At 34.1% G+C, this 17,973-nt stretch overlaps 1 protein-coding gene across 1 annotated transcript in view; it reads right to left on the bottom strand.

Annotated features, from left to right (window-relative positions):
* Positions 1-2,200: 2,200 nt before the first annotated feature.
* The window catches only part of IL7 (interleukin 7), a 62,703-nt gene continuing 46,930 nt past the window's right edge, over positions 2,201-17,973 (bottom strand). The window contains exons 3-5 of the mRNA XM_032869147.1: positions 6,406-6,486; positions 5,203-5,334; positions 2,201-3,042 (exon numbers count right to left, since the gene is read on the bottom strand). Coding sequence (XP_032725038.1) covers positions 2,923-3,042; positions 5,203-5,334; positions 6,406-6,486 — 333 coding nt within the window. The 3' untranslated portion in view covers positions 2,201-2,922. The remainder of the gene's footprint in view (positions 3,043-5,202; positions 5,335-6,405; positions 6,487-17,973) is intronic.

The following is a 17,973-nucleotide window of genomic DNA, read 5'->3' as shown; positions in this document are numbered from 1 at the left end:
ATGTAAATAATAGTTATATTTAAGATAAAGTATTAAGATGAATCTGATCAGATAATAATGCATATACAGACAATTAAGTGCTAGGCAACTAAAGGAAGAAACCGTAACATTATCCAGAATTATCATGGAAGCCACAGCAATTGAGGAGAAAGAAACTGAGATGCCCTTGAAGTTTGAGCAGGATCTGGAAAGAATTTGGAAGAACTTTCTAAGCAGTAAGAACATAATAACTAAAGACATGAAGATTGCATGGAGAGAGTACCATAAAGATTATCTGACTTAGAGTTTCTGGAGAAGTATTTTCATTAGATTTGATGAAATATCCTTTGTAAGCTGGCTGTCAATGGAAGTATGAGGTAAGGCAAAGAAACTTTTCTAGTCTTAATAGAACTATCTTAATCCTGAAAGGAGTATTTCCTTCAACAGATTCCTTGAAAGCCTATTTTAAAAGACCCTTTTCTGAGTCCCTTTGTATAATTCAATATTCCCTGAAGTACATGTAGGTAATGGTTTTTACATAAAACTAGCATTCTCTAGTCAAATTTTGAAAATGTTATGTTAGTGTTAAAAAAAAAAACTGTATGAGCTTACACAGCCTTTAATAATATACTTGTATAAACTGTGACTCTCCAAAAGAAATTTATCTGACCTGAGAACATAGAATCCTCCCTCTTTTTCTTTTTCCTTTTTTCATTTCTTCTCCTCGTTCCTCCACTTTTTTCTTCATCCTCTTCGTCTCATTGTCTTATTTTTTTGTAGCATTGTTGAGGATTAGGGTTTCTTGGAACAAACTTTAGAAAATGCTGATTTAAAGCCTCCACATACATATTTGAAAGAAAAATTCACTGAAATAAAACAAGTCTTTAATTGGGGAGTAGAAATAATAAAACTATAATATCCAAGTTTGTTATTAATTAGCCTGCCTGTCTCTACTTACCTTGCCTAGTGGGTACGAAACAAAGAAGGCAAATACAAACACGAATGCATGGGTATTTTTTCCCCCAAGTATTTGACACAACCATGTATGCTGAATGCTGTTTTGAGTGTAAATTTTCTCTAAAATTCAGATCTATCATAAACAAATGAAAATCAAGGAAGACAATTTTGATAACCTTCAGCAAGCATTTTAAAATATTGTTCCTTATTTTACCATAATCTCAGAATGTTTTTTCAACACTGGTTAGGGATGTTTTAGACTGCCTTTAAGGAAACACTTTCAAGGACAGTTTTAAGAGTTTACCTTTAGAAATGTGAAGTTCCCTCATTTCTATAGCTAGTGGTTTACCAACAGTGCCAGTTCATCAGGGTGGAGGTACCATGTTTTATGGTAGAAGGAAGCACAATTACTTGGAAAAGTCCCTCTGAAGATAGGGTTTGGTGAGGAATCGTCTGCTCCTAAAAATATTCGTCAGCTCCCTTTCTGGAGTTAATATGAAAACCAAACAGAAAACATACTTGATTCAAAGCCTTGTGAACGGAGCAACCCGTGAACTCCATACAACTTTCTATACAATTCTACACAGCTGTCTGCACCTGTGAGGGTGAAGGGCATAGGGGTTAGGGAGAGTGAGACGTCCACACAAACTGAGAGGATGGTCTTTACCACCACACAGTGAGGGCGAGACCTGAGCATCACTTGAAGCTCAAATCAAGCCAGTCAGCACTTAATTAGGGGCTGATGAAGGTGTTCAAGAGCAGGAAGGATGTGAGTTGAGCCGACTGGTGACTGCGGTAGAACTCTGACCTGTCTCCACTAGGGTTTTCATTTCCCTTTATAAGCAAGTGAGGACCATTGACAGACCTTCTAAACTGGATCTGGTATATACAAAAGTCTTTTTTAAAAGATTAAAATTTAGCATAGAAAGTAATGTTCCTGTTCTTATATAGTTTTGGTCTCATTACATTCTGAGTAATAAGGTTTAAAGTCACATATTCAATGACAGAGCTCAAATAGTAGTACAGTATTAAAAATATTATCTTAAAAATTCTTCAAAATTCATGAAGTGAATCTGACAGTGTTATTACATAGGTCATTTATTATCAAAGGAGAAATGTTATCCAAAGCCAGCAATTTGCTTGTAATACTGTATGAAAATATTTTTATATAATACAGATATAGTGTCAAAATTAAATATACATTCCATTAATTAAAAGGTCAACATATATTATTCTGTTAAAAATATGCTTCCCAAATTGCAAACTCATTTAGAAAAACTTTATTACACATAAATGACAAAAGTAACTCAGTATTATGGTTTGGCATCCTTAGAACAGGTGACTTTCTATTTTGTGAAATCATTCTTTATGGTCATCTTAAAACATTTGCTATACCATTAATGAAGGCACTGTCTTATGCATTCAAGTTTAATTACACGTCTTAATCTCACTGAAGTATCTTGGACTCCTTCATACTGCTTCTTTAACCCTTACTCTCTTTGGCATTACCCACATTTGTTAACTCTGAAACATTTCCAGCACAGAAGACAACAATTTCCACTCTCCTTGTAGCATGCTGGTGCATAAAATTATTTGGATAATAAAGCAATGTTAATTTTTAATTCCTGCAACCTTTATATACTTCACAGATTTTACATGTCTTCTTCTGAAATTTTAAAACAGTTTTAAAAAGTATTATTGCCTTTAATACCTTACTTGGATTGTCTTGCAAAAAAATCACAGAATTAATACTGATAGATATATGTCCAAAAACATATGAAGGTTTGTCGATTGCAGCATTTGGTTTGCACTGTTTACATCCATCTTCTAGTACTATGGTATGAATTTCTCAATTGCTCTAATCCGCTTTTACCAGGATGCATTCTGTAACTTCTAGGGTACTCTACCCCCCCGCCATATGAGCAGATATATTCTTGAAGGATACAAGTGAAGTTCATATGTCTTTATATTGCCACTCCATATTTTTCAATGTTCTTTAGAGCCCCTCAAAATTTTATTCCAACAAGTTTTTATCTTTTGTAGTAGTATCCCTAGGGAACACAAGCTCTTCTGTTTTCTCTGTTCCTTTACAGATTTATTGTCTTCCTAGAAAAATATATTAAAACAAATTTTAAACTTACATTGAAAAAATACACATTTCCAAGTGTTCAAACTTTAATTTCCATCATGTTAGGTTATGCTGAAGGTTTGCTAACTAACCAGGATGGCTACTTTCTTCATACACTTGTTTTCTAGTTTATGTGCTCCTATAGAAGTGGTTTGCTCATGTCTTTTGCCCATTACCTATTGATGTTCTCATTTTGTTGCTTTATTAAAAAAAATGGTGCTCTGATATTTTCCCTAGCCTCTTTTATTTTAAAGTAGTGGCTTTAAGGGTCACCTGGGTGGCTCAGTTGGTTAAGCATCTGACTCTTGATTTTGGCTCAGGTCATGATCTGAGGGATGTGAGATGGAGCCCTGCATGGGGCCTAGGCACTGCATGTGGTGCCTGCTTAGGATTCTCTCCTCCACCTCCTACCCCCGCACACTGTCTCTCTCTCTCTCAAATAAATAAATAAAACTCTAAAAAAAAAAAAAATTAAGCAGTGGCTTTAAAAACTGTAGCTTAAAGGAGTCCAATTTCTAAGGGGTACATCCCATCTCCTTTTATTAACAATATAATGATTATTTTCAAAATGAACCATAGAAAAGGGAAAAAAAATTCAAAGGGAAACATAAAGGAATTAAGTTGAATAAAAAGCTGATGAAGAAAGAAAATTATACAATCATTCTCACCAAGTTTTTAGTGGGTTGGACTTCACCCTGGGAAGGTTGCTTTATTCCTTCCTCAAAAACAAAGTCACTTTGATAATACTGAATATTAATTGTCTATTGCTCCTTTCATTAATGTCTGCTAAATTTTATTTTGTTTTATTTTATTTTCATGGCTAAATTTTAAAATGCTGTTAAATTCATCTAATCTATTTGAGAATAATTTCATTTAGAAATAGAATATCAGGAAAAAGGAAAAAGCAAGACAGGTTAGTTTTCTCTTTCCTTTTTCTTTTTAACAATTTAGGATGTTTATTTTTAAATTTTTTTATTCCAAGTTTTTATTTAAATTCAAGTTAGTTAACATGTATGGTAAAATTGGTTTCAGGTGTAAAATTTAGAGATTCATCCCTTATAGATTTATAGAAAAGAGAACAATAGAAATTTCATATAGAAGACTAACATAAGTAAGGGGGCAAAATTGGAAATAAACTTGGCGAATCCAGGACACCAAGAGGAGACTGGCTTGCATCAAGTAGATAATGTAATGATAAATGAAGTGATTCACATTCTATCATCTTTATTTTCATCGCTGTCAATAAGGCTCAAGGATAATCTTACCTTCTTACCGCCTGTGGACAACTATAGGTATTAAAAAATAAGAACACACAGGAACCCTTTTATGTCATGAAAATGTTAAAAATTTCTTTTTAAGAAATCATAAGAAACCTTTTGGCTTTTGTGGCCATTGGTAAAAATTTCTGAAGAGGGGGGTAGTGGTAATAATAATATATCATTTATTGAAACCTTTCTAGTACTAAGCCCTTTACATGAATTATGCCAATTAATTAACCCTGTCACCATCCTGTAATGTAGATATTATATTTTTCTCCATTTTGCAGATAAAGAAACTGTGGCCTAGTATCAAGATTGTCTTCCAAATTTTGTTTTATTGCTTATATTTCATAACCACTAGAAGACAAGTAGGGAAAATTAGCCCTATACTTACAAAATTATTGAAGCAAAAGAATAAAAAAATTGGACATATATATATATATATATTTATATATATATATTTTTTCACATGTGAAATTTTAACATATAAAGATATTTGTTAAATGCTTTTGATTATCTGTTTTATTGGCTATGAGTTCTTATAAATGTGTACATATATGGACTAAAATTATTAATGAGTTTTAGAGGTAAAAATTCACCATTCCCACCCAAGTTATGACATTAACCTCCACCAGCATTATTATAGCAATGATGTATGCACTTCCTTATTTTTACTCCGCTTCTGTAAACTATTTGCCCTAGCAAAGAATAGGTGCTTTCCTAGTTTAAGACTTTCTTCTTCTAGAGTTGAGTAAATATATTTCAACTTTAAGTGATGATAAGCAGTTAGAATTCTATGATACCAGATATGATCACCAGAGAATTATAGTATCCTATCACAGGACTAGTTGATATTTTTGTTCAAAGTAAACAACTTACCTTGGGGGTACAGTTCAACAATTGTAATGTGCCCTGTGAAACTCTTAATAAGTGGAGATTGAAATCCTCACTGTCATTCACTTTCACAAACTGCTTCAACTTGTGAGCAGCACGATATAAAAATATACCTTCCTATTACAGAAAAAAAAATCAGAAGGGTTGTGGTTCAAACAAAATATTAAAAAATGATAAGCTTTTATAAGGAGCCTAAAGCCAGAGAGGTATTGCCAAATATTGCCCCACCTCCGCCCCAGATTTCTATTCCAGTTAATCATATGACTGACAAGTAACTAGACTAAAACTGTTTAGCTCCTAAGTGACAATCTGGAGTGCCTAGAATTTGGCTTAATGATTATTTGACTTTTTGAAGTCTCCTTTCTTTATAATATAAATTTATGATCTTATCACTTATGGATGAACCTATAACAGCATTATTCTATTTTAAGTGAGTCAACCAAAGGAGAGGGCTTCGGGAGGCGACAATAATGGAAGGTATGTGGTTTCTCTTCTTATTTTTGTACCTGTTGAGCTATGGATGAATAGCTGGCAATTAGAAAAAAAAAAAGGTCCATTTCCACCTCAAACAAGCCTTTCAAATATTTAAAGTAAGAAATTAGAATAAAAAGAATTTATGAATATATAATGTGATACTATGAGGTTAACTCAGCTACTGTGAGTTTAAAAAAGACTGAATATCATACTAGTTTCTATAGAAGGAACTAATACAAACTTTTGTTGTAAGGTTTGTAAATTGTAGTATTGCACCAACCAGAAGCAGTAGTTGTTTGAAGATAAGCAAATACTGAAGGAAGAAATTTCAAAGGCCTAAAAGTAAATTATTCCCATGACTTATGTTTGTGTGTGTGTGCAAGCAGTCACTCTAACAAGGATTTTCCTGCACAAAAATGTCACAAATAAGGGAAGTGTGTCTTTGAATTCAGCAGTTCTAGCATTTTCCAAAGTGAAAACTGAAATGCTAAAATAGAAAAAAATATTTACTGAGTAAACATAGGATTTTTTGTAAAATCAAAGTATAAAAGAAGACCATAGTATAATTTAATAGGTCAGTGAGAATTATCTGGTTAGAATGAAAAGATTATGTTATTAATATAATCAATATAATTATCTAACACTTAACAAATAATATAAGCTTCTATAAAATCAAGTTTGAATGACATATAAATCCCAAAAAATTATTATTACCTTATTATCATCACATGCATGTTTTTTTAAAACTTTAGGTTCATTGTTCGGGCAATTGGTACGATTTTTTATCATGGTGTCCTGTAAAGAGTAATTATATAATAGTATGGTTAAATTGGGGACTTTTCTAATATGTAGCAATTTTAAAAACAACGTTGTAATACTTGCTCTTAATATGTGCACTTTAAGGAAAATAACTTCAGCATGGCTCAGCTGACTAGGCATAAAGAATAGTTTTCTACAGTTAAAGAATAAACCAGTATAGATACAAACCCTCACATATTTAGAGCTTCCCCAGACTCCCTAACTTAATCCCAGAAATCACTGTAAGATTCTGATTCATTGGGGAAATAGAAGTGCCTATTTTAGAGGTTATACTATGTAGACAAAGCACAATAAATTCTGAAATCACAAAGTTGAGATGCATTTAAGAGGTTTTCCAGTCCAATTTCCTGCCACTACAAAACAGCAACAAAAAGAATTTACATAAGAATAAGAGAAAACCTCTTGACAGAGAGAGTGAAGCTGAAATTTATTTTGCAGCATTTTTAATAACCCAATTTGTCTGGGATGCTTGAGATAGAACTTTGCTAAGAAACAAATGGGATTGACTGTGTGTGTATTGTTATGTAGGAGTAGGAAGGCAGACAATCCATGTTAATTTTTCATTTCTAAGGAATGTAGTAGTAGAATGTGGAGATTACCCAAATCAGGAATTTAGTTGAGGTATTAGAAAGAATTTCCTAAGGATCCAGATTCTCTTATACACAGGATTAGACTGGTTTTGTCAAGCAAACTAGCAATTCTATGCTATCAGAGCGTCCAGAAGGACTTTACGCAATCACAGCCTGTATGTTGTCACCAAAAAAACAGGGTAAGTGGAGTAATGGCAGCTTTAGTCATGGGGTTCTAGTCTTCACCTGCCTTTCAGAAAAGTGTGCATTACTCTGGTCACCAGTGAAAAGTATGACTGGTCTCTGGGTTTATCCTGACTTTAATTGTATTCCCTATCTGCTTTACTGTATGAATGAGTGTGTGAACATTCATTTAACCACTCAACACTTACTATCAGTCAATGTGCATGGTCCCTGCCAAGCCCGAGGAGTAAAAGAGACTAAGAAAGCACAGTTCCAGTTTCTTGTGCCATTTGATATAAGGGCAGATATTGCATCATCCCTTGGACACTTTTCCATCACTTCTTACCTTTGTAAAAGTATGCTTTGTAAACAAAATATTTGTTAGTACCAACCTCCCCAGTCATACTGCAAATATCTTAGGTGCAAATGGATATATTTTCCTATACCTAACTTCATGTTGCTATTATACACACTCCTGAAGAGGTAGTGAGGAATTAACATTTTCCTATTAAATTATCTTCCTATGGATTTCCATTTAACTTCAAAAAACCCCCAATACGTCATATATACATTTCTCTCTGATAAAACATGGAGTGTTTCATTTTTGCCGTGCCATTATTTAAAAAAAAATAAGAGAGACCCTTAACTTTAGAGAACAAATTGAGGGTTGATGGAGGGAGGTGGGCAGGGGATGGTGTAAATGGGTGATGGGCATTAAGGCATCATACACTTGTGATAAGCACTGGATGTTTTATTAAGTGATGAATCACTAAATTCCACAACTGCAACTAATATTACACTGTATGCTAGCTGAAATTTAAATAAAAATATGAAACGTTAGGAAAAAAAGAAGATAGACAAATGTGCATGTTTTCCAATTTATCAAAAATATTATACAAAAATACATCACAGAATTAGCACTCATTTCTTGGATCATTTTAACAAATTGCATGGCACATAAATATATGAAAAACCGCTTGGTTAAGCCCTTGTTCCAGTGAGTTTAAAAACGACTCATTTATATGTAGTCATATGTTGTTATATGTATGTACAACATAAGAAAGATAATATTATGCCAGTTGATTTGTTTGCTAAATATATACTGTTTGTTACAGTATACACACACACACACACACACACACACTGTTTGCTACAGTATATAAAGATTTATTATACACTAAAAGATTGACTCCTATAGAGGTAACAATTATTGGCTTCAGTGTTTTTTATGAATACCTTAGCAGGCAGATATAAGTACCAATTACAGTTAGTTTCTGAAACTGTTTTTATTCAAGCCTGGTGAGAAGGATGGCTCAGACTAAGGTTAATAGAATCACAGAGTTGGAGAGAACCTTAGATATCCATCTCTTGAGTCACTTTACTTGATTTACTTTACCAATAATAATTTCTTATAAGCATCATGACATGTTTGAAGATTTCCTCATATTTAATAAGGATATGGAAAATCAAAAGAGAAAAGCCAGGATCACAATGACTGTAAACTGCAATATTTTCCAGCATAAAACATGGTGTAATATAAATTGTTCTAAAAATACATAATGTCCTTTCAATCTGTAGACTTACGTGTCTTTCATTTCAGTATAGTTTTCTTCTTTGAATTTTTTCTGTTACACCTGTAACAGTATCTTCTTCAGAAACACTAATTGTGTTTACAATGGATTTTCTATTTCATCTTTTCTTTTTATATCTTTGTCTTTGATTTTTAAAAATTTCGTATTTTGTGGTTTTCTCCACCATGTCTTCCATGTGCCTGTTCTAACAGGGCACTTATTTATGGTTTCCATTTTATTCTCTATTTTTTCCCTAAATCCAAAGAGCTCACCTTCATTTTCTCTGTTATCTCTTCTCCTCACACTGTATTATTATTTTTTTTAAAAGATTTTATTTATTTATTTGAGAGAGAGACAGTAAGAGAGAGCATGAGCGAGGAGAAGGTCAGAGGGAGAAGCAGACTCCCCATGGAGCTGGGAGCCTGATATGGGACTCGATCCCGGGACCCTGGGACCATGACCTGAGCTGAAGGCAGTCGTCCAACCAACTGAGCCACCCAGGCATCCCGACACTGTATTATTTTTTAGATTTTTTTACTTCAGTTTCTTAGGGAGTGTTATGAAGAAAAATTTGACATTTTCTACTGCTTTCATGGGTAATTGATCTTTGATCTGAATTCTTCATTTTCCTTATCTATGTATTCATTTGCTTATTTACATGTTCATTTGCCCATTTCTTTTGGTAGTATCAATGCATAGTTTTTTTTTTTTAATTTTCTGGTTATATATATTTTTAAATTTAAAATCAATTAATTAACACATAGTGTATTATTAGTTTCAGAGAGAGTTCAGTGATTCATCAGTTGTTTATAACACCCAATGCTCAATATACATCATGTGCCCTCCTTAATGCCCATCACCCTGTTACCCCATCTGCCCACCGACCTCCCGTCCAGCAATCCTCAGTTTGTTTCCTATGGTTAAGAGTCTTTTTTGGTTTGTCTCTCTCTCTCTGGTTAAATCTTGTTTTATTTTTCCTTCCCTTCCTCTATGCTCCTTTTTTTTCCCTTAAATTCCACATACGAGTGAAATCATATGATAGTTGTCTTTCTCTGATTGACTTATTTCATTCAGCATAATACCCTCTAGTTCAATCCACGTCGCTGTAAATGGCAAGATTTTATTTTTTTGGATGGCTGAGTAATACTCCATTACACACACACACACACACACACACACACACACACACACACCACATACCACATCTTCTTTATCCATTCATTTATCTGTGAACATCTGGGCTCTTTCTATAATTTGGCTATTGTGGACATTGCTGCTATAAACATTGGGGGTGTAGATGTTATTTTTTGGTTATCTTTTGAAGGGATGCAAAACTAAATTAGATTATCTTTTCAGCCAATATTCAACTCTTCCCTCTACCCCATCAGAGGATATATCTGTTTCCTAGGGCTGCTGTGGCAAATTACTGAAGTTTAAACAGAAGTTTATTTTGTCACAGTTCTGCATGCCAGAAGTCCAAAAGGAAGGTATCAGTTGGAGAATCTAGGGGAGAATCCATTTGTTTGCCTCTTCTTTCTTCTGTTGGCTACCATCATTTTTTGGTGTTCCTTGGCTTGTGGCCACGTGGTTTCAGTCTCTGTCTGAAACTCTATCACCTTCTTCTCTATGTGTTTGTCAAGTCTCCCCCTGCCTTTTTCTCTCTTTTTTTCCTTCCAAGTTTTTATTTAAATTCCAGTTAGTTAACATACAATGTAATATTAGTTTCAAGTGTAGAATTTTGTGATTCAACACTTACATGCAATACCTGGTGCTTAATCACAAGGGCCCTCCTTTATCTCTGCCACTTATTTAACCCACCCCTCCCCCCCCACCACCCCCACTTTGGTAAACATCAGTTTGCTCACTAAACTTAAATATCTGTTTCCTGATGTGCCTCTTTTCCCCCTCTATGTTCATTTGTTTTGTTTCTTAAATTCCACATATGAGTGAAATCATATGGTATTTTTCTCTGACTTATTTTGCTTAGCATGATACTCCCTAGCTCCATCCACGTCATTGCAAATGGCAAGATTTCATTTGTTTTTCATAGCTGAATAATATTCCTATGTGTGTATGTGTCTTCTTTATCCATTTATCAGTCAATGGACATTGGGGCTCTTTCCATAATTTGGCCATATTTTTTAAAATTTTTAAAGATTTTATTTATTTATTTGAGAGAGAGAGAATGAGCATGAGAGGGGGGAGAGTCAGAGGGAGAAGCAGATTCCCCACTGAGCAGGAAGTCCAATGGAAGACTTGATCCTGGGACTCCAGGATCATGACCTGAGGCGAAGGCAGTCACCCAACCAACTGAGCCACCCTGGAGCCCTTGGCTATTGTTGATAATGCTGACATAAACATCAGGGTGCATGTATCCTTTCGAATCAGTATCTTTATATCCTTTGTGTAAATACCTAGTAGTGCAAAGTGGGACTTTTTTTGAAGAACCTCCATACTGTTTTCCAGAGTGACTACAGTAGTTTGCATTCCCACCCCTAGCTTTCTCTTACAAAGATACCTGTGATGGCCATTTGGCCCAAGCATAAGACATAATCTTGTGTCAAAATTCTTAACTTAATAACATCTGTAAAGACTCCTTTTCCCTATGAATTTCTAAAGATTTGAACCTGATATCTTTTAAGTGGCCTATAGCTTCCTTTGAGAAATATTTCCATGACTGTTGATGTTGAGTTTGACCAAAAGACTGTGCTTTGGATAGTGGCTTTTTGCAAACTGGACAACAGCAGAGGTTTGAGATGTATTTGCACAACTGAATTTGCCTACTTGTATTCATGTGTTTCAACATGAGGAGAATAAGCGTCTGGTAGCCGTTTGTTCATTATTTATTACTACAAAATAAATTATCACAAACCTTAATAGCTTAAAACAAACATTTATTACTATATAGTTTCTGTAGGTTGGGAATTTGGGAGGCACTTAACTAGGTACTTCTAACTCTGTGTCTTCCATGAGGCTATAGTTAAAATGTTGGCCACGTTAATAATCACTTAAGGCTTGACTAGGACTAGAGGATCCACTTTCAAAAGGCAAGACTGTTGCAAATGGCAAAATTTCATTCTTCTTTTATGGCTGAGTAATATTCCATTATATATTTGTGTGTGTGTGTGTGTGTGTGTGTGTGTGTGTACACCCCCCCCCGCATATTCTTTATCCATTTTTCAGTCAATAGATATTTGGGTTCTTTTCATAATTTGGCTATTGCTAATAATGTTTCTATAAGCATTGGGGTGCGTGTATCCCTTTGAATTAGTATTTTTGTATTCTTTGGGTAAATACCTAGTAGGGAAATTGCTGGGTCATAGGGTATCTCTATTTTTAACTTTTTGAGGAACCTCCATACTGTTTTCAATAGTGGTTGAACCAGTAAGTATTCACCAAGAATGCAAAAGAGCTCCCATTTCTCTGCATCCTTGCCAACACCTGTTGTTTCTTATGGTGTTGATTTTAGCCATTCTGACTGGTGTGAAGTGTTATCTCACATTGTGGTTTTGATTTGTATTTCCCTGATGACCATATGGTGTTGGGAAGACTGGACAGCAACATGCAAACAAATGAAACTGGGCCACTTTCTTACAAAATACACAAAAATAAATTTAAAATGGTTGAAAGACCTAAAATTGAGACAGGAAACCATCAAAACCGTAGAGGAGAACACAGGCAGCAACCTTTTTGACATCGGCTGTAACAACTTAATAGATATGTCTTTGGAGGCAAGGGAAACAAAAACAAGAATAAACTATAGGGACTTCATCAAAATAAAAACCTCTTGCGCAGTGAAGGAAATAATCAACAAAACTAAAAGGCAACTTATGGAATGTGAAAAGATATTTGCAAATGACATACCTGATAAAGGCTTAATACCAAAATGTATAGAGAACTTACAAACTCAACATCCCAAAAATGAATAATCCAGTTAAAATATGGGCAGAAGACATGAAGAGACATTCTTTCACAGAAGATATGCAAATGGCCAAAAGACTTATGAAACGATGCTCAACATCAGTGGTAATGACTTTTTAAATAAATTCCAAAGGAATGATTCATGAAAGAAATAATTAATAATCTGGATTTCATTAAAATAAAAACTTCAAAACACATACATATACATACATATTTTTCCTGATTATAGTAATTATAGTAGCACTATCTATATTAATATATGTACATAATATATAATGTATGTAATATATAATATAGTAACGCTGTATACAGTATAATTACATCTATATCATATTATATTATATTATATTATATTATATTGACACTCACATACACCTATCTCTTTGAAAACAAAGTTTGTAAAGTAAACTTTTTAGAAACTTGTTTCTTAGGGTTGTTAAGATAGATAGGGATTCAACAGAAGATTAATATGTTATCATCTAATGACTACATCTATGATTAGCCTTGCAGCCATGGTAAATAATTAAGAATCTAAGTGTTTCTAAATGAGGTCTTTCCACCCAGAGTGATTTTTATCTAGATAAGATGAATACCAACGTAGGAGTACAACATTATTTTGCCACACACAGTCACATCAAGTGGCTCAGCATACATTCCAACAGTAGATTCCTGCCTTACCCATATCGATGCCCCAGACATCTCTTTTTAGTTGAGATGTAATTGGCATGTAACATTAGTTTCAGGCATACAACAATGATTCAGCATTTGTGTATATTGCAAAATGATCACCCCAATAAGTCTAGATAACATCCATCACTATACAGTTAAAATTTTTTTCTTGTGATGAGAAGTTATAAGATCTACTCTATTAGCAACTTTCAAATATACAATATAGCACTAAATAATCATAGTCACCATGCTTTACATGACATTCTCAGGACTTACTAATTTTATAATGGGAATTTTGTACCTTTTGACTACACTTACCCATATCCACCCCCATCCCCATTGGAATTTTTAGAGCTTATTTGGCTCTATGGCAGGCACTAGCACGCAAACATGCTGTAGATACAATGTTGCACTTTCAGGCACAGTCTGTAGACTGGAGGAGGAAGAAACAATTTTAATTGCACTGAGGCAACACTAAGAAAGTTTATAGAAAAAGTAGAGAAAAATCATATCTTAGTAATAATGATGATATAATTGACTTTTAAAGTTTAACAATATTTTCTAACCAACATCAAGATTCAGGTGTGGCTCTAGGTACTCAAGATCCACAGATCAACAAGTACTCCTGTGATACTTTGAATTATGGTGTTGAATGTGTGTTTCTGTAAAAGACACAAAGCTTAACTACTTCTCTCTCCTATTCTCAGAAAGATCATTTGAATTCACTGCTATTATTACTCCATTATTACACTGGGATATAATACACAATTTCTTTCAAAGGAAAAAATGGAGGCATAAAGAGACAGAGTAATTTGTCCGAAGGCACAGTTAGTGAATGTTAAAAAATTATGCCTAGGCCATCTAACTCCAGAGTCCTTTTCATAACTGTAATGCTTTATCTGCTTTCTTTTGGAATGGTTAATTGAAATATTTGTTATATAATGGGAATTTTTTCAGTGGAGAAGCCAATGTTTCAAGGAAAAGAATAGATAACTAATTAAATAAAAATTGAGTCTTAAGAGGAGGCCATGTGGAATAAAATCTCAAGTGCATTTTTAAAGTTGTTACTTTTAGGATACAGGAAGATATGTCTTTCTCCAAGACAGAAGGGAAAGAGAAGATTGCCTTATTTCTAAGAATTTTTGCATTAGTATTGCCATATATTGTATGTGAAGATTTCTTTACAATAATTTTTTATTAAAATAAAATATTCTTCTTTGTAGACATACAGATGGCTAACAGACATATGAAAAGATGTTCAACTTTTCAAGCAGAAAATGCTCCCTGATGAAGTCAGGGAAATGCATATCAAAACTGCAATAAGATATCACGTCACACCAGTCAGAATAGCTAAAATAAAAAACAGGAAACAACAGATGTTGTTGAGAATGCAAAGAGAGGGGAACCCTCTTAAACTGCTGGTAGGAATGCAAGCTGGTGCAACCACTCTGGAAAACAGTATTGAGGTTTCTCAAAAAGTTAAAAAAAGAACTACCCTAAGATCCAGCAGTTGTACTACTAGGTATTTCTCCAAAGGATACAAAAATACTGACTCAAAGGGATATATGCACCCTGATGTTTATACAACATTATCAATAATAACCAAATTATGGAGAGAGCCTAACTGTCCATTGACTGTTGAATGAATAAAGAAGATGTGATTTATATGTATCACACACATATGCACACACAGAGACACAGAGAAATATTACTCAGCCATGAAAAGAATGAAGTCTTGCCATTTACAACAATGTGGACAGAGCTAGAGTATTATGCTAAGTGAAATAAGTCAGTGAAAGACAAATACCACATGATTTCATTCATATGTGGAATTTAAGAAACAAAACAAACAAACATGGGGAAAAACACAGGCAAACCAGGAAACAGACTCTTACCTATAGAGAATAAACTGATGGTTACTGGAGAGGAGGTGGGCAATGGGATGGGTTAAACAGGTGGTGAGTATTAAGGGGGACACTTGTGATTAGCACCAGGTATTATATGTAAGTGATGAATCACTGAATTCTACAACTAAAACTAATATTACACTGTATGTTAACTGGCTGGAATTTAAACAAAAAACTTAGGAAAAAAAAAGAAAATATTTTTCTTTGTTATCTTTGATAATACTTCTGAAGTTTATTTTATTCATAGTGTGACCACACACCCCAGTTTTCTGGGACCATTCTTGATTGTACCAGAGTGGAAGCCTATTGGTTAGCATCCTCTTACTTTTTTTTTCAAGATTTTATTTATTTGTCAGACAGAGAGAGCACAAGCAGGCAGAGTGGCAGGCAAAGGCAGAGGGAGAAGCAGGCTCCCCGCCAAGCCAGGAGCCCGATGTGGGACTCGATCCCAGAACCCTGGGATCATGACCTGAGCTGAAGGCAGATGCTCAACCAACTGAGCCACCCAGGTGCCCCCTTCCTTTTACATTCTTAAAAATGTACTAGATTGGGCAATAAATTTTTTGCTCACCCTACTTGTACTATGGTACTTTGATTTTTGGTTTGCATGGTATAGAGTTTTCCTATCTTTTTAAAAAAATTACTTTTAACATAACTTAAAAATACTTTTAATGTCAAATATATTACTTGCTTGACATTATTCAAATAATATTGAGATATATGATGAAAATAGTTTTAATTTCTCTCCTCTGTCCCCACTATAATCACCCACCTGAGGTGATTGGTATTAGCAGTTTGATGAAAATATCCTTGCTCAAGAAAACCGATGTTTATATGTAATGTACACATAAACTTTCAAAATTCACATATATAGGATATGTGAAGGAGATATATATACACACACACACACACATACACACACACATATATACATATATTATATATATATGATATATGAAGGATGTATGAAGGTATTTTCTTTTACCATTTAAAAAAATTTCATAGGGGTGCCTGGGTGGCTCAGTGGGTTAAGGTTCTGCCTTCAGCTCAGGTCATGATCTCAGGGTCCTGGGATCGAGCCCCACATTGGGCTCTCTGCTTGGAGGGGAGCCTGCTTCCTCCTCTCTCTCTCTGCCTGCCTCTCTGCCTACTTGTTATCTCTGTCAAATAAATAAATAAAATCTTTTTAAAAAGGGATTCATAATATATACATTACTTTTTGTTATGTATTATTTTCACTTTATATAGTGACTATCATTCTAGGCCAAATATATCTAGAACCATTTTTTCATGACTGTATTATATTCCATATCCTGTGTATTCTAGTTTATTCAACAGTTTTCTTAATGTTGAACAGTCAATATTTGCTCCTATAAACAGTGCTATAATAGGCATCTTTGTGTGTGTATACATATATATTTTTATGTATGTATTATCCCCTTTCAGATAAACGCTTACTTTTTTTTTTTAAAGATTTTATTTATTTATTTGTCAGAGAGAGCGCGAGAGTGAGAGTGAGCACAGGCAGACAGAGTGGCAGGCAGAGTCAGAGGGAGAAGCAGGCTCCCCGCTGAGCAAGGAGCCGGATGCGGGACTCAATCCCAGGACGCTGGGATCATGACCCGAGCCGAAGGCAGCTGCTCAACCAACTGAGCCACCCAGGCGTCCCTAAACGCTTACATTTCTGTAGAATTGTTCCCCTCGTTGAAATTTGCTAAAGAAAATGGTATATTTATTTTTAATGAATCTTATTTTATTAATGAATTTTATTAATGAATTTAATGAATTTTAATTTGACTAGCAAATAAGGGAGCCCATTAGTCACATCTTTGCCAGCAACAGATGTCATCAGCCTTTAACATTTTTACCAGTCTTGATATGTGAAAATCTATGCCTCATTGTAGCTTAAAGTTGCATTTCTATTACTATTAGAAAATGAACATCATTTCACGTTGACATTTTGCATTTCCTTTTATATAAATAGCCGGTTCTTATCCATTCTTAGGTTGTTTTTCTTTTAATAAACAGTTTGTACATTGTATATAAGAAATATTTTAGAACTTTCTATGTTTTATTTCAGTTGTGTCTCTCATATAATGCATATTTTTTGTACAATTAGTTTTAATTTCAGACCTTAATTCTTATTTATTGATAGATATTCATTATTATTTCTTGGCTCTTTTTCATTTGTTTTGTAATTTTGTCATATTAAAGGTAATTCTTAAAAAGTGTTTTCCAGGGGCGCCTGGGTGGCTCAGTGGGTTAAAGCCTCTGCCTTCAGCTTGGGTCATGATTCCAGGGTCCTGGGATAGAGCCCCACATTGGGCTTTCTGCTCAGCAGGGAACCTGCTTCCTCCTCTCTCTCTGCCTGCCTCTCTGCCTACTTGTGATCTCTGTCAAATAAATGAATAAAATCTTTAAAAAAAGTGTTTTCCAAAAATCTGTTAAAATTATATTCTTTCTCAATATAAATGGTCATTCTGAAACACAAAAAGGGATATATTATCTATTTTACTTTCTCTCAGTCCTCCTGTAACCTCCTGTAACCACTTGATCTGTATATTATTAGTTTTTAGGTTAAACATGTTATTATTGTGTTCTTTTTTTTTTAATTTATTTTATTTTTTATTTTTTAATTTTATT

Source organism: Lontra canadensis, unplaced genomic scaffold, assembly GCF_010015895.1.
Source record: "Lontra canadensis isolate GAN:19392208 unplaced genomic scaffold, GSC_riverotter_1.0 scaffold37, whole genome shotgun sequence".
NCBI classification, from domain to species: Eukaryota; Metazoa; Chordata; class Mammalia; order Carnivora; family Mustelidae; genus Lontra; species Lontra canadensis.
The sequence above is the reverse complement of the archived record's forward strand: the minus strand, read 5'-3'. Positions and strand labels throughout refer to the sequence as shown.